At 45.4% G+C, this 23,965-nt stretch overlaps 1 protein-coding gene across 4 annotated transcripts in view; it reads right to left on the minus strand.

Moving 5' to 3' along the window:
* Window positions 1–723: 723 nt before the first annotated feature.
* Window positions 724–23,965, minus strand: part of CEP85 (centrosomal protein 85) — a 33,266-nt gene continuing 10,024 nt past the window's right edge. For 2 of the 4 annotated variants that reach the window (XM_033840485.2, XM_033840491.2), the window contains exons 3-14: window positions 23,388–23,540; window positions 17,083–17,774; window positions 16,128–16,261; window positions 15,598–15,715; window positions 14,352–14,537; window positions 9,572–9,724; window positions 9,194–9,348; window positions 7,943–8,057; window positions 6,962–7,012; window positions 4,214–4,321; window positions 2,834–3,059; window positions 724–2,442 (exon numbers count right to left, since the gene is read on the minus strand). In XM_033840485.2, the coding sequence (XP_033696376.1) occupies window positions 2,282–2,442; window positions 2,834–3,059; window positions 4,214–4,321; window positions 6,962–7,012; window positions 7,943–8,057; window positions 9,194–9,348; window positions 9,572–9,724; window positions 14,352–14,537; window positions 15,598–15,715; window positions 16,128–16,261; window positions 17,083–17,774; window positions 23,388–23,540 (2,252 nt within the window). In that variant the 3' untranslated portion in view covers window positions 724–2,281. The remainder of the gene's footprint in view (window positions 2,443–2,833; window positions 3,060–4,213; window positions 4,322–6,961; window positions 7,013–7,942; window positions 8,058–9,193; window positions 9,349–9,571; window positions 9,725–14,351; window positions 14,538–15,597; window positions 15,716–16,127; window positions 16,262–17,082; window positions 17,775–23,387; window positions 23,541–23,965) is intronic. The other 2 variants (XM_073793742.1, XM_033840500.2) reach the window with 2 other exon arrangements.

A 23,965-nucleotide genomic window follows, 5' to 3' on the forward strand; every position in this document is an offset into this window, starting at 1 on the left:
TTCCCCAGAGTTCATCTCCGCTCAGATCGGCAGGTTTAGACAAGTCAGGGTGGTGGCAGGAGACGGGGCCACACCCTCACAGAGCCAGATGGAGGCCAAGGTATGAAAGAGGTTTCTAGTTCTGGACTGGGTGGAGGTAGAGGTTGGTGTCAGGACTCCTGAGAGTCTGGGCCCTTGTTAAAGATACACTGCTGGTCTTGGGGTGGCCCCAGCCCCACCCCAACTCCTCGCAGAAGATGGCACAGGGTGCAGAGGAAGCAACCAGCCCAACACTGGACCCCCAGCCATCTGTCTGGGGTTGGACATGACACCCCTCATTAGTCCTCCCAGGTCCAGGGCTCCGAGAACAGCCCAGGAAGACAACCCTAGCTCCTGGAGGCAAACACAGAGTCCTGCCTTGCCCTGGGGAAGCCACTTCCTTACAGCAACCCACAGGCAAAGACTTCCTCCTCAGAGGATTACTGAAACTCAATGACAAACTTGCTCTGTGACTCAGGGCAGCTTCACCCAACAGAAAGTGCTGTGGGAAGAGATCTTATCTGTCCCCACAGAAAGACAGAGGAGCAGAAGTGGTAGAAATAGACTTGAGGCTGGACCTGCCAAAGTTCCCTCCTTGCTGCTGTTTGGAGAACTTGGCTAAACACCCAGGCTTTGGCTCCAACAAGCCAAAGTGAGGGGTGGAGTACGAGCTGATGGTGATGGAAAGCAATGGGAAACCGAGGAGTCTGTTAAATTTTTATTTTGTAATCAAAATAGGCAATACAAACCAGTTGACATAACAAGGATTCATATAAATAACTGCTTATAAACTTTATGAGGAAAAATACCCGTGAGCATGGTGGCTGGGCTGCCAATACAGGGTGGAGACCAACCAGGCAGCTCTGCCTTTAGGAGGCAGGAGCCCAGAGGCTGAGGGGATGGCTGGGTGGGGCTGCTCTGAATGGAAGGGATAAGTCACTCCATAAATAAAACACAAACTTGTAAAAACACTTATGAAGGAGTCTCATTCAGGCCAGGAGTGAGGTCCAGGATGCTGCCCTGCCAGCCCGAAGCTTAGCAAGAATCTCCCAATGGCTGGCTCTGGACTCCTGAACTACTCAGTGCTCCCCCTTCCCCACACACAGCCTGGCTTGGCCTGGCTCCAGATCTAGAGGAGGCCCGGGGCTGGCCCAACAACCAGATACAAACAACTACCAGATGCTCCCTCAACGAGGAGGCAAGAGAAACCAGAAAGCAGAGGGTCCAAAGGCCCCGGAGAAACAACGAAAAACACTGAAAGTTGTACCTTAAAGCTGACCTGTACTGGGTACTCTGAACTCTCAAGGAGCCCAGAGCAGGAAAGGGAAAGGACCCCCAATCCCAAACACAAGAGAGGCACAAATCAGAAGGCCAGGCACTGGCCCCAGCCCCGGGGGGAAGGGGGTGAGCAGCTTGATAGTTGCCCTGCGGTATCCTGGGGGAAAATCCTGCCCAAACCCAGAACCATAGAGGAGTGAGTTTGCACTCAAGGGGGCTACCTGGCCAGCCTGAGAACAAAGGAGAAAGGGCTGTGCTAACCACACGACCAGGGCCTCAAGGGCACAGGGCAACTAGAGTGGGGTCTCCTGTAAACGGGCATGGTAGCACAGATGAAGAAGCCCTGGTTATAATCCCTGGGCTCCCAATTCTAGTTAGTACTTTGCTAAGGAATAGATCACCCTGAGGCATCTATGAGAACAAGAGCCCTGAGGAAGAAGCAGTGGGACTGGGCCTAGGAAAACCCAGAGCCAGCTCAGGTCCCAGGAAGGCTGGCACATGGGGCCTGAGAATTCTCAAATGGCCATTGTTACTGGTACTCAGCCTTTCCTGGCCCCTCTAAGGAACTCTGGGCATCAGCACGACCAAGGTATGGAGTGGGAATGAATGTGGAGCCATCCCAAAGGATGGAGAAAGGAGGTAAGTGGCCTGCTTGCCTTTGACGTCAGCCAGCAACTGGGAACAGTCTGTGAGGACTTCCCAGTCTACCTGCAAAAGTTAATTATTAACTCACCCTCAAAGGGTGAATCAGGATGACAGGACAAATGCAATCCAACAAGGCAAAGCCAGAGTGGGGCAGGGCAAACAAAATTCTCTAATCAGCCCTTGGCCCCAGATGCAGCGCATACCTCCCCTCCATCCCTTCTCTCTGGGAATAGCAGCAGACAGGAGGCAAGAGATTGTCAGGGCAGGACCTGCTGGACCGGGCTCTCAGCAGACCAGATTCTCCCTTGGGGAATACAGCCTGTCCCACCCCCAGCATTCCTCACTGTGTGACACAGTTTTCTCCCATGTCCTGGGCGTATCTGTCTGACATGGTGGTCCTTAAGTCCTCGATGTCACGGCGTAGCTGTTGAACCTCTTCTAGTTTCCTCCTGATCACATCCGGCTTCTGAAAATCTAGCTGAGTCCCTGCGTGCTGTGTAGCTGGGGAGGAGAGCATTTCGAGAGATTATTAGTAAATCACTCAGGAGACACTTTCCTGTGGAAAGCGCAGTATGGATATGCAGTGCCATAAGGCCTGTGGTCTTGGAACATGGCACTTTTTAAAAAGCACCTAGGCATAATGGGCTGAAATCTTGCTGCCTAAGGGCCACGTTTGTGTTTGTCCTTCACCCAGGTACCCCATAAGGATGCCTGTTTCCAAAACAGATTTACTGAACGTCTACTTTGCAAAACACATAAACTCCCAGAGGGTGGTGACCAGGTCTACGGAGCCCAGTTCACACATTACCAGTAATGATGGGAAAGGTAGATAGGGGTGAGAGGAGAATGAAAGCCACTCTCTCCTGGGTCCCAGACTGGCCTGAGGACTCACAGTGAATGCCCAGGAGCAGGGAGAGACTGGGGTCATGCCCCTGGGCCCTCTGGGTCACAATGCTACAGACAGCCTGCAGATCTTGAAGGCAACGGGCCAACTCCTGATGCAGCTCAAATGCCAGCTGGGCCGTGTCTGATGAAGATGGGGACCCTGATTGGGCCTGGCGCAGGTGTTCTTGGAGCGTCAGATTCTTCTCAATGAGGTCCTGGTTCTGTACTGAAAGCTGAGCAGACAGAGAGGCGAGCACATTAACCCAGGCCCAGGGAAAAGCAGAGTATCTGTGCATGAGTGTGGATATATGTATATATGTGCGTGGAGGGGAAGCTATGAGTCAAAGGCGATGTCCCCCCTCCTTGCACTCCCCTCTTCCCCCTCAATATCAGGCCTAGTTTCTCCTGCAGGTAGGTTGGGCCCACAGGGCTGCAGCATTGGAGGGGAAACTGCACCCCAGCAGACTGAGTCAGCAGCCTCCAGGTTTCTGTTCAGGAACCAGAGAAGATACTCCCGCCCCTCGGAACTCTATCTGAAGCCAGTCCCTCAGCCAACTCTGTTAGCCAGGCTATCAGAGAAGGTTTAACGTGAACTGTGAAATCTGAGGAGACACTGGTTTCAATCTCTCCCTGCCACCCTGACAAAAGTGGCCACCAGCCAGCCGGATCAGAGTGTGTCAGAGGAATAAAGCAGGCAAGAAAGACAACAAGACAGCTAGTGGCCACTGGGTGGGTTGGGACGAGGCAGGGCTGAAGCAGCTGGGGACCTGGAGGACATAGTGCTGAAACGTGTCCTGCCTTTTCAATCCTTCACCTCAGTGGAGTCAGGCTTCACTACAGAGACCAGCTATTCACGTCTATCTGTGTCTCTTTCCCTCCCTTTCCCAGAACAGCTTAATGCACACTCCTTCCCTTCCTACCTCTATTCTGTTTTAAAGACACTGAATAGACTTTCTCCTCCAGTCCCCACCCTTCACCCACACTGGGCCATGTGACAATCCTAGTTCTGGGAGACTCCTTCCTCAGCACTTGGGCAGTGACCTTGGCCGCCCCCTGCCGACAACTCTGTTTACTCCATGAGGATCACCAAACCTTCAATCTTCTTGAACCCTTCATCCCCAACCCCACAAACCTGTGGCTGTGGGAATACAAAATAAGAGAGAGTGATCGTCCATATCCAAAAAGCATTCCTGGGTAATTATGGCCACTCAAAGGCTTAGGACCTCTAATATAAAGGATGATGCAATGTCCCTTCTTACTCCTCTGCCAAAAAAGCTTAGCAGGGACCTCCCAAACGTGGGGGCTCCTGTGGGAGAAGGGATCGGGAGGATACAGAGAAATCAGGTTTGTAAAGACAGTACCAAGAGGCCTAGCTGTTGCTGCTCACCTCTTTCACAGCTGTGCGCAGCTGCTGCAGGGCTGTCTCCCTCCTTTGGGCCTCCTCTTTCAGGGCCTGGCTTGTTCCTTCTTCTTGAGCCACTTCCTGCTCTAGGCTCTGCATCCCATGGCAAGGAGGGTGGGAGAACACATCAGGGGTAACAAGTCTACTTCAGACCATATCGCCTCTGGTCTGGACTATATACATAGTAAAGCTCCACCCTGCCCACACACTGCTGCTAAGAGATTATTTTACAACAGCCCTGGTCTGTGACTTCGCATCAAAACCCTTCTCTAGCCCTTGACCATGTAGCAATAGAGGCCAGCTCCTCAGCAGGGCATTCTAGGCCAGTCTGGCCCTTACTTACTTTTCTATCCTTATCTCTTTCTACCCTCCACACAGCCTCTACTCCAGTCACACTGAACCACTAACTGGCCTTCATCCCCAAAGGTTACAGTTCCAATACTGTTGCTCACTCCTCTTTCCCCTTTGCCCAGAATGCCCCTCTGCTCTGCCAGAACCTTCCTTAATCTGCAAATTAGCTCCAATTAATCCTAATATTGCCCTGCTACTCATACCTCCATCATGGCTCATGAGTACATTTGTTGGCTGTGCACATGATTCCTCCCTCCACTAGACCATAACTTTCTTGAGGGCAAGGAACGTCCATTGAGTTGAGTTCAATTATTTATCGAGCAATTACTGTTGACAGGCACTGGGGATACTAAAAAGAATACCAAACAATCCCTGTCTTTGAGGAGCTCACAGCCAAATGCCCTTGACAATACTGTATATCAAATGTTTTTGACAGAGATGAGAAGGGGTAGAGAGAGCACTCTCTCGGCACCTAATCCAGTTATAATGCGTGCGTGCGTGCGTGCGTGCGTAGGGGTAGTCAGGGTCAAGAGAGGGAGGTATTTATATTTGTTATCTTCTGCCTCTCATTCTGGTTCATTCCAATTTCCCCCCAGTTTTGAAACTGACTTGAACAAATAAAGTATAAATAATATTTCTGAACTTTTCCATCTTGTATTAATAAAAAATTTAGCAGCCAAGGAAAACGTCTCACCACTATGAAACACCCAAGGTGACCATTTTGAATCCACCTAATTCCACCAAAGTCTCATCATGGGTAAATATACTATTTTAAATGCTGTGGAACCTCAGAGTTCCAAGAAACATACTTTGAGATCCACTAAAAACTACTAAAATCCTGGGATTTTAAATGGATGTAGGGAATTCCCCGGCAGTCCAGTGGTTAGGACTCTTCACTTTCCCTGCCGAGGGCCTGGGTTCAATCCCTGATCGGGGAACTAAGATCCCGCAAGCCGAGCAGCGCAGCTAATCGTCATAATAATAATAATAAATGGATGTAAACACTCACTAGGCTTGACTATCTCCTTACAGGACTTGAAATATGTGAACTAAATAGACCCACATAATGACAAGGGTAGGACTGCAGCTTTCAGTTCTTCCTCAGTGGACGTGCATCTCTCCTGTTTGGTGTGAAAACCTCTATTAGAGTCCAAAGAGAATCTGTACCTAGGATTTCTTGGAGAACCCAATTAAGGACACTCCTACTCTGGCCCAAAATAGAAACCAGGAGTTGTCTTTTTCCTTATTCTTCAACCTCCTACATTCTATCAGTCACTGATTCCTCTCAATTTTACCTCCTAAAATTCATTTAAATTTGTCCCCTCACAACTCCTTCTTGCAATGCTGCCTTATGCATCATCCTTCATCATCTCTCACTAGGATTTCTGCTACAGTCCACTGGCCTCCAGCCTTGTAACTCTCCAAGTGCCAATATTCTTCCACACTCAAGCCTGAGTTGCAAACCTGACCACATCACGCCCCAATTAAATACTAGAGTAGATTCCCATCACCTACCTAAAGAATAAAAGCTAACTTGGTTGAACAGTCCCAGCCCTCCCATAGCCCAGTTCTCCATTTACCACCTTACTTCAACAATATCAAACTGCTTGCAGCTCCATGTGCAAACCCTGCTGTTTCATGCCTTCATGTTCCTACCCATGCTGTTCCTTCTATCAGGAAATACCATCCTATCCTGTGCCTCCTCATCGACTGGCTAACCCTTCCTCCTCCTTCAAGAAGGCTCATGAGTGCTCCACTGGTGGCGCAGTGGTTAAGAATCCACCTGCCAATGCAGGGGACATGGGTTCAAGCCCTGGGCCGGGAAGATCCCACATGCCGCTGAGCAACTAAGTCCGTGCGCCACAACTACTGAGCCTGCGCTCCAGAGCCCACGAGCCACAACGACTGTGCCCACATACCACAATTACTAAGCCCGTGTGCTGCAACTACTGAAGCCCGCGTGCCTAGAGCCTGTGCTCCGCAACAAGAGAAGTCACTGCAATGAGAAGCCTGCACACTGCAATGAAGAGTAGCCCCCGCTCACCCCAAGTAGAGAAAGCCCATGTGCAGCAACGAAGACCCAATGCAACCAAAAATTAATTAATTAATTTTAAAAAAAAGAAGGCTCATGATCTCCAGAAACCCTTCCTTGACCTCTCTACTTCCACTGACTCTTCTACGCTCCCCCAGGATAATATGGATGCTCTAACAGTACTGTGCTAAAACCCCTTCCCAACAAGAATGTAGGCTAAAAGCACTGACTGGGTCTCATTCTTGTGCTCCTAACACCGAGTAAATTGCATGGCAGAGAATAGTGTTGGTTGAATTCTAGAAATTCCATCATTAAGTCCTGCCCACCATGTCCCGAGGACTCCAGCTCACCTGTACTTGTGAACGCAACTGATCAATCTTCTGCTGTTGCTTCTCCACAATCTGAAAGGCAAAGTTATCAAGGAAGGCTGTAAGCACATGCTGATAGTGAGGTCAGAGGGCAAGAGGCTGTACTAGGATCTGTGGTCTGGCTCTTAGCCCAACTGGCTACAGCCAGTCAATAGTGAGAACAGAGTGAAGACAAGTTAGCTCTACCTACAGAAAAATAACCCAGACTCCCTATCCTAGCTAACTAGCTTCACACTCCTGTTCTCTAGTCACAAAGAGATTTAAACAAAGAGGAATGTAGTGTGGACCTATGACCACCATGGGGAAGTCGGGTGGAGAGAGACACCCTCACCCTGATGATTGTAGGCCAGTAGAATCAACTTCATATACAGCCAGTGTATATTCTGGTTCTTTGGTAAAGGACATGACTGAAAATTCAGTTTAATGAAGCTTGTCCTATCCAGGGCTATGACAGTTATCATTACTTATAGCTTTGGTCACACTGACTGTTCGAGGAGAGAACCTGAACAGGCCTAGTTTCCTGTCCTTTGAGACCTCAGGTACTCTCTGAACTATTTCTGGGTCTTCTTTTTTGCTGACCTTCAACCAGTCTCACTGCTAGGCCCCGAGCTCCTTCTTCTCTGCTGAATTAGAGCCCCCTCACTGGGTAGAACTTTGCCCAATGCAAGAGGTTCTGAATAGGGCCTGAGCCATGAATGAAGTGCACCAAGCTTCAGTGTACCATTTTGGAGCATATAAATTTGGATGTTCAGAGGCATGTCCTTCCCTAACGTTGCTTGCCAGTCATAAGGATGAATATCTAAAATGCAAATTTATTATGCAGGGATGACTTCTCAGAAGGAGAGAAAAACTCTGGGCAGCAGATCCTAGAGGGTTCAGGGTCAGAAATTCATGGTTCCCTACCAATACCCAATCTTTTCTTTCCTAAGCCTACCCCGTTACAGCCTGGACACCCTCAGTCACCTTTCGAAGGGAATCACATTCCTTCTGCCAGGACTCCATTTCCACTTGGGGACCTTCTCCCCATTGAGCTGTATCTTCTCCACTGGCCGCCTCCACACACTGCTTATCTTGCAGGCTGAAAAACAGTGGCCTCTTAAAGAACTCTGAAGTTAGAGGGATGTGGCTTTGATTCCTGATTCCGCTATTTACTGTATGTTTTGGGGCAAGACATTTACACCCTTCCAAGCCATAGGTGGGGATAATGTCTTAGGTCTGTATAACGTAGGGAGTGCCACACAGAAGCTGCTTGCTCAGTCTATGCTAGTTCCATTCCCTAGAGGTCAGCATCTTTACAATGTGCTACCAATTCTCTACCTGCCCAACGTTTTTTTATTCTTTGTTTTGATATTTAAAAGTAAACATTCATCACATGTATTTAAATTATAAAAGTCACATGTATACAATGCAGAAATTTTAGAAAATACCAAAAAAATCTTTTTTCTTTGCACATACAGTCTGGGGCAGACCCAGCTATGTCCCCTAACCTCGCTTCTGACTCCCACCAGTGGTCTCCTCCCATGGATCCCCACAATCACTTTCATCATGGCCCATCTGCTGAAATAAACAACAGGGTCACTGTGGTTGAATATGGGATGAGAAATCCAATCCATCCCATTAGCAGCTGGATTTGGTCCAAGAGGTTGCTGAAACAGCCACTACATTTTCAGAAACTTCTATTAACATGGAGGAGGCTCCCAAGACACCCTGAGAGTACATTATGGCATCCTGTTTTGTTCTCAGAACCTGCTGTGGCAATCGAGAGCAATCCCTAGGGCTGAGGAGAAGAAACAGATGCTCCTGGTAGGCTTTACCTTGCAAGATTCAAAATGTGGATAACCTCCAGTCCTCAGCACCAGGATCTACTTTTGCAAATATAGAGATACTCATTTTCCAGTTTATGAAGTGCTCCCGTTCATTCAACACATACATATTCAAGGATTATTATCTAGTATTATTATGCCAGGTACTGGATTGGAGCCTTCCAAAGGATACAGTGACAAATCCCACCCCACTACACCACTATACCCCCCACATTCCATCTCAAAGACATAGTCCTTGTCCATAAACAGCTTTCCTATTACTTACAATCCAAAGAAAATGAAGCTCAGAGAAGTGAAGTGATTTGCCCAAAGTCACACAGGTAATGAGTGGGGTAGCCAGCACCAGAACATAGCTCTCCACTCCTTTCCTCAACCCCACAGGGGTATTTACCTATGTCTAGTGGAGGAGAATTCTGCTTCCCTCTGTCTTAGGCTTTCCAGTTGAACCTCCTTCTCTCTGCAGGCTGCCTGGGTCTCCTCGAGCAAACTCTCCAGCTCAGTCACTCTCTCCTGCAGCTCTGTGCTCTTCAACTCAGAATCCTTAAGCTGAAAGACAGGATTCCATGCTTAGGTCAACAGGCCAAGGAAGACTCTGTCTGGGTATCTCAAAAAATTTGCAGTTCAGTTGTGATATGAGTGTGTGGACATGACTCCTTTGGGATCTTCCTTTCAGAAAGCCACAAGGTAACTGCATGCAGCAGAGGCTGAGAAAGCCCCCCTGCTTGGCCACTCCCTTCTTGCCCCAGGTATGCCCAGACATTGCTGCTACCTGCTGGCTCTGCTTCTGATGGTCTTCCAAGGTGGGCAGGTCAGCCAGGTAGCGTTCCAAGGTCTCAATACGCTGCTGCTTCTCCCGGTTCTGCTCTGATTCCTTCTGACATTTCTTTTTCAAATTATTGATATGTTTATCACGACCCTTGACCTGTTGGGAAGAAATGTCGAGAATCTGTCTCCATTGACTCCTCTACAACCCCGAACATCAACTTTTTTTGAAGTGATGTCTTTGCCCTTAGGGCTATGAATGTTTTCCAGTACAATGAATGCAGGAAGCTGATAAAATTTTGCCATTTGAGATTAGCGCATAAAATGCAGAGTTAACACACAAGAACTTTCTAATCAAGGGCAAGGAAGGGGGGCTCCTTTGGCAGTTTTCAAAAATTGGTAGCTCTACCATATAATAAGGAATCTGGGACTTCCCTGATAGGCCAGTGGTTAAGACTCCGTACTTCCACTGGAGGGGGCTTGGGTTCAATCCCTGGATCCCTGGTTGGGAAAATTCCACATGCTGCACAGTGCAGCCAAAAAAAATTTGTCTGGTCTTTGTCCAGCTTCCTGGGAGGTAACTTCTAAACTCTTAGAATAATAGAAAAGGAGTATCTTTGTTTTTCTTAATGGACCAGAGCCCACCATAAATGCATTTATGCTAATGAGATGACCCAGAATGCAGACTGGTCACTATAAAGACCGATGGAGTTGAGCCCAACTCCCTGTGAAGAGGGGACAAAGACAGGAGATTGAGTTCAATCATGCCTACATAATAAAACCCCAATTAAAAATTCTGGACACCGAAGCTCAGTGGAGCTTCCTGGTTGGTGAACACATGGATGTGCTAGGAGGATGACATGCTCTGATTCCAAGGGAGAAAAGGTATAGAAGCCCTGCTTTGAGGACTTTCCCAGACCTCATCCTATTTGTCTCTTTATTTGGCTTGTCCTGATTTGTATTTTTATAATAAAGCTGTAATCCTAAGTAATCCTGAGTTCTGAGCTGCTCTGGTGAATTACTGAACCTGAAGGGGTCATGGGAACCCCTGGATTTATAGCCAGTTGGTCAGAAGTATATAGGCAGTCTAGGGAACCCAAAACTTGCAGCTGGCATCGGAAGTAACAAATAAGCATAGTCTTTTGGGGGACCATGCCCTTAAACCTGTGGAATCTGATGCTAACTCTAAGTGGTCTGCATCAGAACTGAATTGCAAAAGTAAATATAACTGTATATACAGTAGACATACAGCCGGTCTGGTCTGTTCTGTTGAGATAGGTAATGCATTATTCCCTAAGCACCACATAGGATATAAAGCTAAGCAATCATCTGGAAGGGCTAATGAGACTCTAAACTCCTTGAGAGGAGGGGCTGTGTCCATTTTGCTTACTATCATATCCCCAACACACAGCACAATGCTTGGCACTGAGCAGGCAATCAATTAAGATTTGTTGAATGGGGCTTCCCTCGTGGTGCAGTAGTTAAGAATCCGCCTGCCAATGCAGGGGACACGGGTTCGAGCCCTGGTCTGGGAAGATCTCACATGCCGTGGAGCAACTAAGCCCATGTGCCACAACTACTGAGCCCGCGTGCCACAACTACTGAAGCCCACCGCCTAGAGCCCATGCTCTGCAACAAAAGAAGCCACTGCAATGAGAAGCCCGTGTACTGCAATGAAGAGTAGCCCCCCTTTCACCACAACTAGAGAAAGCCCGCACGCAGCAATGAAGACCCAACACAGCCAAAAATTAATAAATAAAACAAATAAATTTAAAAAAAAAAGATTTGTTGAATGGAAACTTTTTCTTCACTATTATGGCTTTTTCTTTGGCTCATGAAAAAGGAAGCTGGAGGAAGTAAGAGAAAGCAGAGAAAAGGTAAGGCAGATCTACTGATGCCAAAGAGGCACAGGCCTAATTTAATCCAAAGATAACACAGTACTAAGAGGGATCCCTGAAAATCAGTCAAAACCTTTACCCCAGGTACAATCTTTAAGCTCCATGTGATTCTCCAGATTCTCACATTTTAATATGCATCAGAATCACCTGGGAAGCTTATTAAAAATGCTGATAACCAACTGTGAATTAAAAAAATGGTAGACTGGCCAGAGATGTTTATCTTTTCTCTCTTCCAAAACATCTCTAAACAACAGGAGAAAAATAAAGTACTGATTTTTAAAAGTCAAAAGAGGAGACAAAAGTATACAAGATATTTCAACATGTTTTCAGAAGATAAAAGTAATTGGGGGGATAAATGACTTGGAGCAAAGGAGTTATAATCTGCAGTAGGAGTTACAGACAACTTGGAAAACAATGTGCCCTTCACAACCAGCAAGAACCCCTGTACTTGAAGCACCAGATACCTGAGGGAGGTATGTATCAGCCATAGACCTGAAAAATAGGGGGATTCACTAGAAGTCTATATTCAGGTTAGCTGGATACCATTCTCAGCCTAGGTTTCCCCAAAAGGAGACTGGAGATTTATTTTCCGGAGAAAGCAACTGAGAGAGAGTCAAGCTCAGGGATATCAGTCACAGGAGAGAGAGAGAGAGAGAGAGAGAGAGAGAGAGAGAGAGAGAGAGAGAGAGAAGCACTGTGTTGAAAATCAGTATAAGTAAAAATCTATGTATAGAACTGTGGGACTTTAAACCTAATCTCCTTCTCAGCGTTGAGAACCCAAAGGCCAAAATCATTCCTGTCCCCAGTCTCTCCACCAGGCAGCAGGCTGAAGATTCTTTCCTAGACAGAGTGAGATGAGACATTCAGATACTGATATTTGAGGGTTCCCAAGTGCAAAGGGCAGACTAAGTCTGATCATCCCACAGGGAAGCCCACCGGGCAACTACCATGAACCCAGAGCTTCCACGCAGCTTTAAAATACTACTGATACGTTGTGGGTTTTTTTTTGTTTTTTTCTTTTCTGGCTGCAGCGCACGGCATGTGAGATCTTAGTTCCCCAACCAGGGATTGAACCTGTACCCCCTGTAGTGGAAGTGTGGAGTCTTAAGCACTGGACCGCCAGGGAAGTCTCTAAAATACTACATTCTTAAATATGAGCACTCTTTCGTTCAAGGATCACCAAGCCTCTAACATGAAAGACACCAAAATAAAAAGACCTGAAGGAAACAAGAAACAACACTATGAGCAGATGCAGATATCCCAAAAGGTATAATCAATATCATCAGAGAAAAGATATTGCATTCATGAAACAAAAACAGCAAAAAATTCAATAAAAGAATACTATTCAGGGCTTCCCTGGTGGCACAGTGGTTGAGAGTCCTCCTGCCGATGCAGGGGACACGGGTTCGTGCCCCGGTCCGAGAAGATCCCACATGCCGCGGAGCGGCTGGGCCCGTGAGCCATGGCCGCTGAGCCTGCGTGCCGCAACGGGAGAGGCCACAACAGTGAGAGGCAGTGAGAGGCCCACGTACCTCAAAAAAAAAAAAAAAAAAAAAAAAAAAAAATACTACTATTCAGAAATATAGAGGTATATATCAGGAGAAAGAAAGAAAACAGTTGAGGACAGATAATTCTGTGGAGTGGGGCTGGGCACAGAACCACTAATTTTTACTATAAATATGTTGATATTTGATAACATGTTGGTTATTTAACTTAGATACATGTATTATTTTGATTAAAAGTTTCTTTTTTAACAAGCCTCTAAGTCTATGCTGTACCAATGGCACCAACATCACCTGGGAGCTTATTAGAAATGCAGGATCTCAGGGCCCCCTTCCCTCCCACAACTACTGAATCCGTATCTGTATTTTTTTTTTTTTTTTTAAATAAATTGTATTTATTTGTGTACATATGTATGTATTGGCTGCTTCGGGTCTTCCTTGCTGCGCGCTGGCTTTCTCTAGTTGCAGCGAGCAGGGGCTACTGGGGCTACTCTTCGTTATGGTGCGCAGGCTTCTCATTGCAGTGGCTTCTTTTGTTGTGGAGCACGCGCTCTAGGCGCGCAGGCTTCAGTAGTTGTGGCGTGTGGGCTCAGTAGTTGTGGCTCATGGGCTCTAAAGCACAGGCTCAGTAGTTGTGGCACACGGGCTCCGTTGCTCCGCGGCATGTGGGATCCTCCCAGACCAGGGCTCGAACCCGTGTCTCCCGCATTGGCAGGCGGACTCTTAACCACTGCGCCATCAGGGAAGCCCCGTATCTGTATTTTTATCATGATCTCCAAATGATTCTTAAGCACATTAAAGTTTACGAAACACTGCTTTAGCTGACTTTGATGCAAGTGGTCCAGAACTAAACATTATTAAACTGGTCCCCCAAGAATGTCTGCATTAGTGCAACCTGTGAACAGAACCAAAAGATTTAGCTCCTTCTATGATAACCAATCTCACCCTAAGCAATTCTAAGAGCACTGGCAAAAATGTTAAAACTCCCAAAATACCTGCATATATGGGATTCTTCACCTACTTTTTAGGTAGAGTGAGGAGAAACCAGGCTGAATGATGTACCACAGGTACATCTTGCCACAGCACAATCTCGTATGACTGCCCAGGCTGATTTTCCACCCAGGCCAGCTGGTAGCCCATCACAACCTGGGACAGTGAGGGATTATACGGCTTTCCCTCTCTGTGGTAGTTTTGTTCAGATGAAGCAGAAAGGAGGGGTTCCATTTCTAACAGATCAATCCTGCATAAGAAGTCAATGTAGGGGGTTTCACCCAATTGGCTCCTCCAGGTTCCAAGAATAGGGGCCAGAAACAGCTTAGGGTCTGGCAGGAGAGGGCTGACTGCCAACTCCTTTGTGAATTAGAAAGCTATCAGCTCCTTAGCTCACCCTTTCTTCCTGTTTCTTCCCCTCCTCTGAATGCTTCTGCAATGCCACTTTGAGTGACTCTCTGATGAGCTGGACTTCAACTTCTGAAGCAGAGAGTTTCTTTTCAAGCTCCATCTTTTCTTTGCTCAAGGCTTCTGTCTTCTGTGCAAACTGTGCACGTAAGAAAGTGTTCTCTCGCTGCAATTCCTGCAGAGAGATTCTCAATATATAACTGTTCATTACCCTGACAGTCCCATATACGTTACTTATACCTAGTATACTTTGTGGTCAAATATCACCTTTCTCTAAGAATTTCTTTAAGCAGTGCTTCTCAAAGTGTGGTCCTAGAACTAACAGCTTCAGCATCACCTGGGAATTTGTTAGAAATGCAAATTCTTAAGCCTAACTCCCAGGCCCAGTGAATCAGAAACTCTGGGGATGGGTCTCAATAATCTGTGTTTTAACAAGCCCTCCAGGTGATTCAGATGCATACTCAAATTTCAGAACCACTGGCTTAAAGCAATACTTGATGAGTTGCAGTGTAACAAAGGAATACAGGACACTGTATCAGAAGACCTGGGCTCAAGGCCTGGTTCTCCTCCACTCGTTCTCTGTATGACTTCAGGCAAATTCTTCCTCCTTCTCGGGCTTCAATTTTCTCATCAGTAAATTAGAGGACCGAACTAGATTTTTATCTAACGGCCCTTCTCACACTAACATTCTGATTCTACAAGATGGAACACTATCTTAACAGGCCCACTAGGTGGCAAAGCCAGTACAGTACCATAATCTGTCTAACAGACATCACTCAAAAGCCCAAATTACAGAAGAAGCTTGGCCAACTTCTTTTAGGGCTACTGACCTAAGTGAGAGCATGGTTTCCTTCAGCTGCTCCTAGACATGGAAGAATAAATGTGGGAATGGTTCTAAATCCTGCATTACCTCTGCTTCCCCCTCCATTTGGCCAGGGCTGGTACATTAAGACTTCTCAAAACATCACTCAGTACATTGCTCTGCCTTCCTTTTCTCCCAAGTATGTCCTGATACCAAGGCACCTGGACTTCCACTTGATCTACCCTCAAGCCTTTTCTGCCCCCACAAGGGCAGAACAGGAGATACTTTATAATTAAGATGTTTACTCTTTGAGGGCAGGGACACCTTATATCACTTGGTTCATTTTCTATCTCCTGGATGCCTAACAGTGCCAAGCACAGGGAAGATACTGGGTTATGACAAGCAGAATGCCATCCTGGCTGCCAAGGCTTACCTGCAGCCTCAGCAAGCAGACATCCCCAAAGGGGGCAGGGCGGCCCAAAAGAGCACTGTGGACTTGTAGTTCGCTCTCTCGCACTTTCTGCTCCAGCTGAGAGATATGTTTCCTCTGCCTGCAAAAGCCGGAATAGAATGAGGTCCAGGGTCCTGACACAAACCCACTTGCAATATAAGCCCCCACTTCCCTTAGGTACAAACCACACTTTGTAAGCAAAGACCCTGGATTCTGGTCAGTGCTGTTTCCTGAAGGAGGAAGAGCAAATGAGAAAACTGACAGGGGAAATGAAGAAAGATCAGCTGCGAAGAGTCAGCTGCCTCCTTTAGGCACTCCCCACAGCCCCTGCAGAGATATGCAACTGGCCTATCACATTACTCACATACTGGACTAGGCTGCTTACTGACCTAGCTCTACCATGAGGCAAGGCAGGGTCCTAAACAGAGGAAGATGCACTGCCCTTGGGAAGACCTCCTTAGTGGGGGCTGGGACAGCAGAGGCTAGCCCTATGACACCCCTTGCCCCCTTACTTGTCAATAAGGAGCTCCTTTTCCTTCAGAAGGTTTTCATTACTGTTCAAGATGCTGATCCACTGTGCTGGGTCTAATGTGGGCAATGAAGGAGAAAAAGCAGCAGGATGGTGGCAGATGGCTCCATTCTGAAGCTGAAAGACAAGCAGGCCCAGAGCAGCTTAATCTTGACCTATAGGCACCTGAAAACACCTGAGCTACAGCTGGGTCTGCAGTCAAGGCTTACTTTGGCTCAGTCTGAGAAGGCCCACTGTTTATGAAATAATTTTAGCTCTGATGTATGACTGGAAAGAACCTGCTAGGGAGACTTCTGCCAGCTGGACACTCCCTGCTCAGAAAGGCTCCAGTTTCTAAGAAAAGGTCAGTTGTCTTTCATTATCTGGCAACAGAAGCTAAACAGGAGCTAAGATGTCCTCACCAACCAGGAAAGGAGAATGTGTCCTGCTTCCTTTCTTCCCATTCTTAAGCAGCACAAGGACTTTTTTTTTTTAAACCCAAAAGTGTTATAGTGGAAAGAACCTGGGATTCAAAGATAGTTTTTGAACCCTAGAACTCTGCCACTCACCAGCTCTGTGACCCTGGACAGATTACTTATTCTAAGAAACTGGTAAATTTCTACATTTACCTCATCAGAGTGCTATAAGGATTAAATAAGATTCTGTATGTTAAAGTACCTAGCCTAGTGACTGGTACATAAATACATACACACACAGTCAGTGTTGGTGTCCCAACTCTGGGTTTCCCTTTATAACCCTCTGCTTTGGAGAAACTATCTGGTGTTTAATTAGACCACCAACAGATTTGATGACATTCACAAGACTTCATTTCCTATCTACAAACATCTTTCCTCCTTTTTACAAATGCTTTCTTTGGAGTCAAAACTTATAGGACAAAACCTATACAGTTCTATGATCAGCACAGAAACTGCAAAATCCAAGGGAAGAAGGATCTCTACCTGCATTTGTTCCATCTGTAAACGGATCAAATCCAGCTGCTGCTGACAAGTGCTGAGCTCACAAGATCGCTCACGGGGATGCCAAGGGTCAGGATTCAGTTGCCACACCTGAGAAGGTAGAGGCTTGGAGAGCCCAGGAGCAGGCTGGAGTCCCAAAGGAAGAACCCCGCTGCCACTAGGGTGTGGTCCATTCCGCTCACATACCGCCCCACTGCCTGGTGCCTTCTTGGTCTCAGGCAACACTCTGTATAACTCCTTGTTTGTGTCGGTTCTTGGGTTGTGGAAGGAGGCTCGGTAGTGGGGATCTGAATAAAGCGTCTCCATCACTGCCGACTGATTGAGAGTAGACTCCATATTGGGAATATCAAACTTCCTTGCCTCTTCTTCTCTTTCATGGCCCACTGCTGGAAACCAGGACTGCTCAACTCCATTCTCTCCAGGAGCACCACAAAGATACATGAAATCTCTAGATAGGCCTGGAGAACGTTTCATTGCACCGAGGTCTCCATTTCTTGTCATCCCCACACTTTCAGTCAACCCTGACAAAGGAAGTTTGGAAGAAGAGGGTCCGGCAGGAGAATTTGGCTTGGCAGGAGAGGTCCCCAAAGTAGAAGGCATCACATGGGCTGTTGGAATGGTTACGTGGCTTTTGATGGGCTGGAAAGAAGGACTGCTACTCGAGCTGCAAAAATCTGCGGAGAGAACAGTCTTCCGTAAGTCAAAATAGAGGCAGCAAGCTTTCTTGACTTTGGCTGCTATGCCAGACATTCTCTGCTTGTCCTAAGACCACGCAGAAAGGGCACTGTCATCACAAGTATCAGGCAAAAAACACAGCAGCCTAAACAGGAGATGTGTGTTCTAGGACCTCAAATGCCATTCACAAGGCAAACCAACAAAAGGCAACACTGGCTTCACTTTTAACTTATACTCTGTCCTTTGTATTTGAATAAAAAATCCTGCCAGTCAACAAAGCTGAAAATGGAACTTAAAAAAAAAATCACTTACTTAAGGGAAATGGATTAGATCCTACTCTTCTAAGAGCTGGGTAACTCTAAGCTATAATCCAATCTAATAAAAATGTCTTTTCCAAGGGCTGCCAGAATCCTCTGTGATCTCCAAAAGCTCCCCTGTGAAGGTGAGCAATGAATCTAAACTATCCGAAAAATAAGGCGAACTGGATAGTGCTGCTTTGTATCTAGGGCAGGGAGCACAGCATCTGAATCAGGATTCTGTTCTCTCTCCCACACACCAGACCTGACTGCCGGGATATGTGAAGTTATTCTTAGTAACTCTCAGGTTTCATTCTAGCACAGTGAGCACTCTCAAGTGGTAAACAGTGAAATCCTCTTTTTTATATTTTGCCTTTTATTTACCCACTTGTTTGTATACAACTGTGATTTTTCACTTTCCTTCAGACTGGACTTATGTTTCCTTTAGCTCCTGCCTAGTCTTGGGAGACAACTCGCTGATTGGCCCTGCTGTAGAAGGTTCATATTTCTACATATTTGCAACTTTCAAGTGCTACTCTGAAGAGGACTACAAGGTCACAGAATTAACACAGGACAGTGGGCTGCAAGTGAAGAACAATACAGGAATATGAGGAAACACACACGTTACCTTCAGCAGGCAGAAAACTGAGTGAGGGGGACAAGGAATATAAACGTCTTCCTTTTTCAACTATGTCTAGTATTCTTTTCCAAACTAAGCATGTCTACCACAGAGAAGAGTAGACGTCCGATTTGTTTCTTTTCATTTTCCATCAACCAACACAGAACACACTCAGCTAATGAGGACAGACACTAACCTTTTCCAGAATTATATGAGTATAGATCAGCTATCATCTTCTCATATGGGTTTGTAAGCAGCTCTTTAAAAACACAGGCAAGAGCTTCCCTGGTGGCGCAGTGGCTGAGAGTCCGCCTGCCGATGCAGGGGACACGGGTTCGTGCCCCGGTCCAGGAGGATCCCACATGCCGTGGAGCGGGTGGGCCCGTGAGCCATGGCCGCTGAGCCTGTGCGTCCGGAGCCTGTGCTCCGCGACGGGAGAGGCCCGCATATCGAAAAAAAAAAAAAAAAAAAAAACACAGGCAAGCCAAATTATCCCTTATAATATATGCATAGTCTCTAATTTCCTCTACTCAGATGATCGTGCGATATATAAAATGCCATACTAAGAACAAACAAGAAACAAAACCACCAGTAATTTTTGATGACATGCATCAGTTTCTCGGGACCAAGAAAGGACATTTCAGAGTCAAAGGACACAGTTTTTGATGTCCCAAAACTTAAATACAGAACTAGTCAACAGGGTTAAGGTAGACTGGTGGTGATGAAGACTTCTAAGACTAGTAAGGTCTCTATTTGAAATCTTCCATAATGGCACCATAATATCCACTCTCACCAAGTGTCCCCACTCCCAAAATATAATTATGGAACAGAGGACAGTAAGACTGTGGTTGTGAGGGCTGCTACTATGCTGAACTCAGCAACACCTCCTTCCATTCTCCATCCACAGCCCCACTCTCTCTAAAGACTCACCAAATTGTTTTGAGTCCATAATGCCTAGCAGTAATGGCAAAAACAAAGCCAAGAAGAAAGGTACCAGCTGCCCAAGAGAATATGGTTTTTCTAATTTTCTGGTGAGTGTGGTCCACCTACGGATGATGAAGTGAGGTCTTTGGCAGCATTTGTCACTTATCTACTGGGTTTATCTATTTATATTAAGGAAACTGTAATCCTCAGAAAGTGCTATAAAATGTCAAGTTACATCACACTTGCTAAGTCTGGTTTGTGTTTTAGAGCATTCTGAAACGAAATAGCAACACATTTTCAAAAGGGTCACTATTATAATTTTCAAAGGCTTTCCAAATTTAGTGTATGGGATACGTGATTTTTATGAGAAGTTTACAATTCCCCAAATCACTGGGTTTTTGCCACTTCAAGGATATATTTCTAAATCTCTCCTTTCCTCAAACACACTCCCTGCCCCTCAACCCCCATCCCCGCCTAAAGCAATTTGTTCCTTCTAGCAACCTCCCTTTCTTGGTAAGGGTAGACTTAGCTATTGCTAAATTTTGATCACTTCTGCCTACATCACTTACTGGTTTATGAAGTATGGTAGTCTGAATTAAGCCAGTGACAATTTCAGTCTTTATCAAAAAACTGAAAGCCTTCTGAGCTCTCCAGTACCCACCTCTATCCTGTCCCTTGAGAATCTTCAAGGTAAAACACCTTAGAGAAGGGTAGAATCAAAAGCCTAAATGGGTAATTCCCTGGTGGTCCAGTGGCTAGGACTTTGCACTTTCACTACCATGGACTGGGTTCAATTCCTGGTCAGGGAACTAAGATCCCACAAGCTGCACAGTGAAGCCAGAAAAAAAAAAACCCTAAATGTCCATTGACAAATGAATGGATAAAGAAGATGTGGTACATATACACAATGGATTATTACCCATAAAAAGAATGCAATAATGCCATTTGCAGCAACATGGATGGACCTAGAGATTATAGTACTAAGCGAAGTAAGTCAGACAGAGAAAGACAAATATCATGTGATATCACTTATATGTGGAATCTAAAAAAATGTTACAAGTGAACTTATTTACGAAACAGAAAACAGACTCACAGACTTAGAAAACAAACTTATGGTTACCAAAAGGGAAAGGTGTGATGGGGAAGGGATAAATTAGGAGTTTGGCATTAACATATACACACTACTATAGATAATTAATGGGCTTCCCTGGTGGCGCAGTGGTTGAGAGTCCGCCTGCCGATGCAGGGGACACGGGTTCGTGTCCCGGCCCGGGAGGATCCCACATGCCGCGGAGCAGCTGGGCCTGTGAGCCATGGCCGCTGAACCTGCGCGTCCAGAGCCTGTGCTCCGCAGCGCGAGAGGCCACAGCAGTGAGAGGCCCGCGTACCGTAAAAAAAAAAAAAAAGAATGTACTATGCAATTAATATATATATTTCCCCAAAGGAATAAAAAGCACACATCGAGTCACACACAATCTGTGTAACAATTTGACTGAATGAGATATAGCCAGTCAATTCAATGGGGGGGAAAAATCTAGACCATTGTTTGATGTTTGTAAGTCCTATTATTTAGTCAGAATGAAAAAGGTACCATGACTGCGCATGTAGACAAAACCTTAACAAGTCACAACTACCTTGACAGTTAACACTTTTGATTACACAAGTGATGGAAAGAACAATACAGGTGGGAGATCTGAATCTGATAACTAGCTGTGTGACATCAGGCAAGTTACTTAACCCCTCAGGGAATTTTTGCTACTCACCTGCAAAAAACTGGATTAAGTGATTTTAAAGTTCTGTCTACCTTAAAGTCTATGATTCCATTAACTCAATATTTATTGACACTGGGCCCATATACACACAGCTGTCAAACTATTAAAATTAAATCCCAGGGACTTCCCTGGTAGTCCAGTGGTTAAGACTCCCCACTTCCACGGCAGGGGGCGTGGGTTCCATCCCTGGTCAGGGAACTAAGATCCCGCATGCCACGTGGTGTGGCAAAAAAAAAAAAAAAAAAAAAAAAAAAAAATTAAATGCCAGGTGTCCAGGAGTCAGTACTAGTAGTAGATGTAGTTGATGTGTTTGTTTTTCTCCTTTTCATTCTTCTTTTATTTTTTCCAAACATTTCTTTTTTTTTTAAATGCTTTACTGAGATACAGTTCACATACTGTACAACTTTCACCCACTTGAAACGTACAATTCAATGGTTTTTAGTACATTCACAGAATTATGTACCCATCACTACAATCAATTTTAGAACATTTTCATCACCCCCCAAAGAAACGTTTTTACCCTTTAGCAGTCATGCTGCATTTACTCTAACTTCCCTAGCCTTAGGCAACCACTACATCTATTTTCTACCTCCCTACAGATTGGCCTGTTATGGATATTTCACACAATATGTGGTCTTTCGCGCCTGGCTTTTTTACTTAGCATAGATGTTTTTAAAGTTAATCCAGTTTGTGGGGGGTATTGGTACTTCATTTCTTTTTACGGCTGAATAATATTCTACCATATGGATATACCACATTTTACTCATCTGTTTGTCAACTGATAGACATGGGGTTGTTTCCAATTTTTGGCTATGAAGAATAACACTGCTACGAACATTTGTGTACAAGTTTTTGTGTGGATGTATGCTTTCATCAATTCTCTTGCGTATATATACCTAGATTTGCTGAGTCATAAGGCAACTCTATGTTTAACCTTTTAAGGAACTGCCAAACTGCTTTCCAAAGCAGCTACAACATTTTACATTCTCACCAGCAATGTACAAAGGTTCCAGTTTCTCTACATTCTCACCAACGATTGTTATTATCTTTTTGATTATAGCCATCCTAGTGGGTGTGACATCTTATCAGATGCACCAAGTACCAAGGTAATTAGTTTTGTGACTTTAATCAGCTCATTTAATCATTTTGAAATTCAGCTCTCTCATTTGTAGATTGGAAATAAAATGTTTCATAGAGTTCTTAAAGGTATTAATGAAAAAATGTAGAAAAAAATTTAGCACAGTATGCATCATAAAGTATTTGATAAACAGTAATTAATTATTATCATTAGGTTTTCTGCCCTCCTAGGAACCCACCATCTAAATGAAGAAACAAAATACTCTTGTAAAGTACAGTCTGACAGTTAATACTTAAGTGCAAAAACAAGTGACAGAAAAAAATAAAGATATAAAATTGCAAAAAGGAAGATCAGTAATGGGAGGAAGAAATTGGAAAAGCTTTTTCATACGTGTAATTAAATCATAAGATAAGATAAGCATAGCTGGGAGGGGCAAGAGGAGATGAGAACAGCATAAAGGGGCCCAGATTAAAGAAGGAAAGAGCTCAAGTAACAACAACAAAAAAAGGTTCTGCACGTAGCATAGTTAAGACAACATACCTGGTGACAGTAAGAAATATGTTTGAATGGGATAGGGCCATATCACAGAATTGGGGACTCTGACCTTTATCCTCCAAGTAAAAGAAACAACTAAGGATTTGCAGGAAAGGGAAACTATGAAATCAGGCTTTTAGAAAGATTAATCTGGTAGGAGAGGGAAAGACCTGATGCCAAGAAACCTATTAGAAAGTTGTTTCAGACAGGACAAACAGTAGAAGTTGAGAGGAAGGGACGGGCTGTGAGGAGCATAGGATAAGAAGAATCAGGAAGACTCCTTGACTGAATGGATTGGCTTATGAATACTCTGGAAATGACAATGTACGTGGAATACAATTTGAAATTGACAACACATTTTGGTAATCAAATCATTAATCCAAACTTACCCTCCGCAATGTCTGAGCATGATGTGCCAATGGCTGTGTCCCCACTGTCGGCTATACTGGAACAGCGGCTGAAGCGGCTTCGAAAGGCCTCCGAGATAACTGGGGTCTGCCATTCAGTCCCCAGGGAACCACCCCTCTGAATCACATTGGAACCTGAAACAAGTGGCATTTCCCACCTTTAGTGTGAACCTGCTCAGGTAACCCCACAAGACTTTTTAAAAAATCGCTTAAACCTATTAGAGAATAGTGGCACCCCACACCTTTCTTTCTCCTGTGCCTATTTCAGCTACTCTGAATTAGTTAATTTTAGGGAGTTTTTTTTTTTTTTAATAAATTTATTTATTTATTTATTTATTTATTTATGGCTGCATTGAGTCTTCGTTGCTGTGCACAGGCTTTTCTCTAGTTGCGGCGAGCAGGGACTACTCTTCACTGCAGTGCATGGGCTTCTCATTGCAGTGGCTTCTATTGTTGCAGAGCACAGGCTCTAGGTGCACGGGCTTCCGTAGTTGTGGCAGGCAGGCTCAGTGGTTGTGGCTTGCGGCCTCTAGAGCGCAGGCTCAGTAGTTGTGGCGCAC

This window comes from Tursiops truncatus, chromosome 1 (genome assembly GCF_011762595.2).
Source record: "Tursiops truncatus isolate mTurTru1 chromosome 1, mTurTru1.mat.Y, whole genome shotgun sequence".
Classification (NCBI taxonomy): domain Eukaryota; kingdom Metazoa; phylum Chordata; class Mammalia; order Artiodactyla; family Delphinidae; genus Tursiops; species Tursiops truncatus.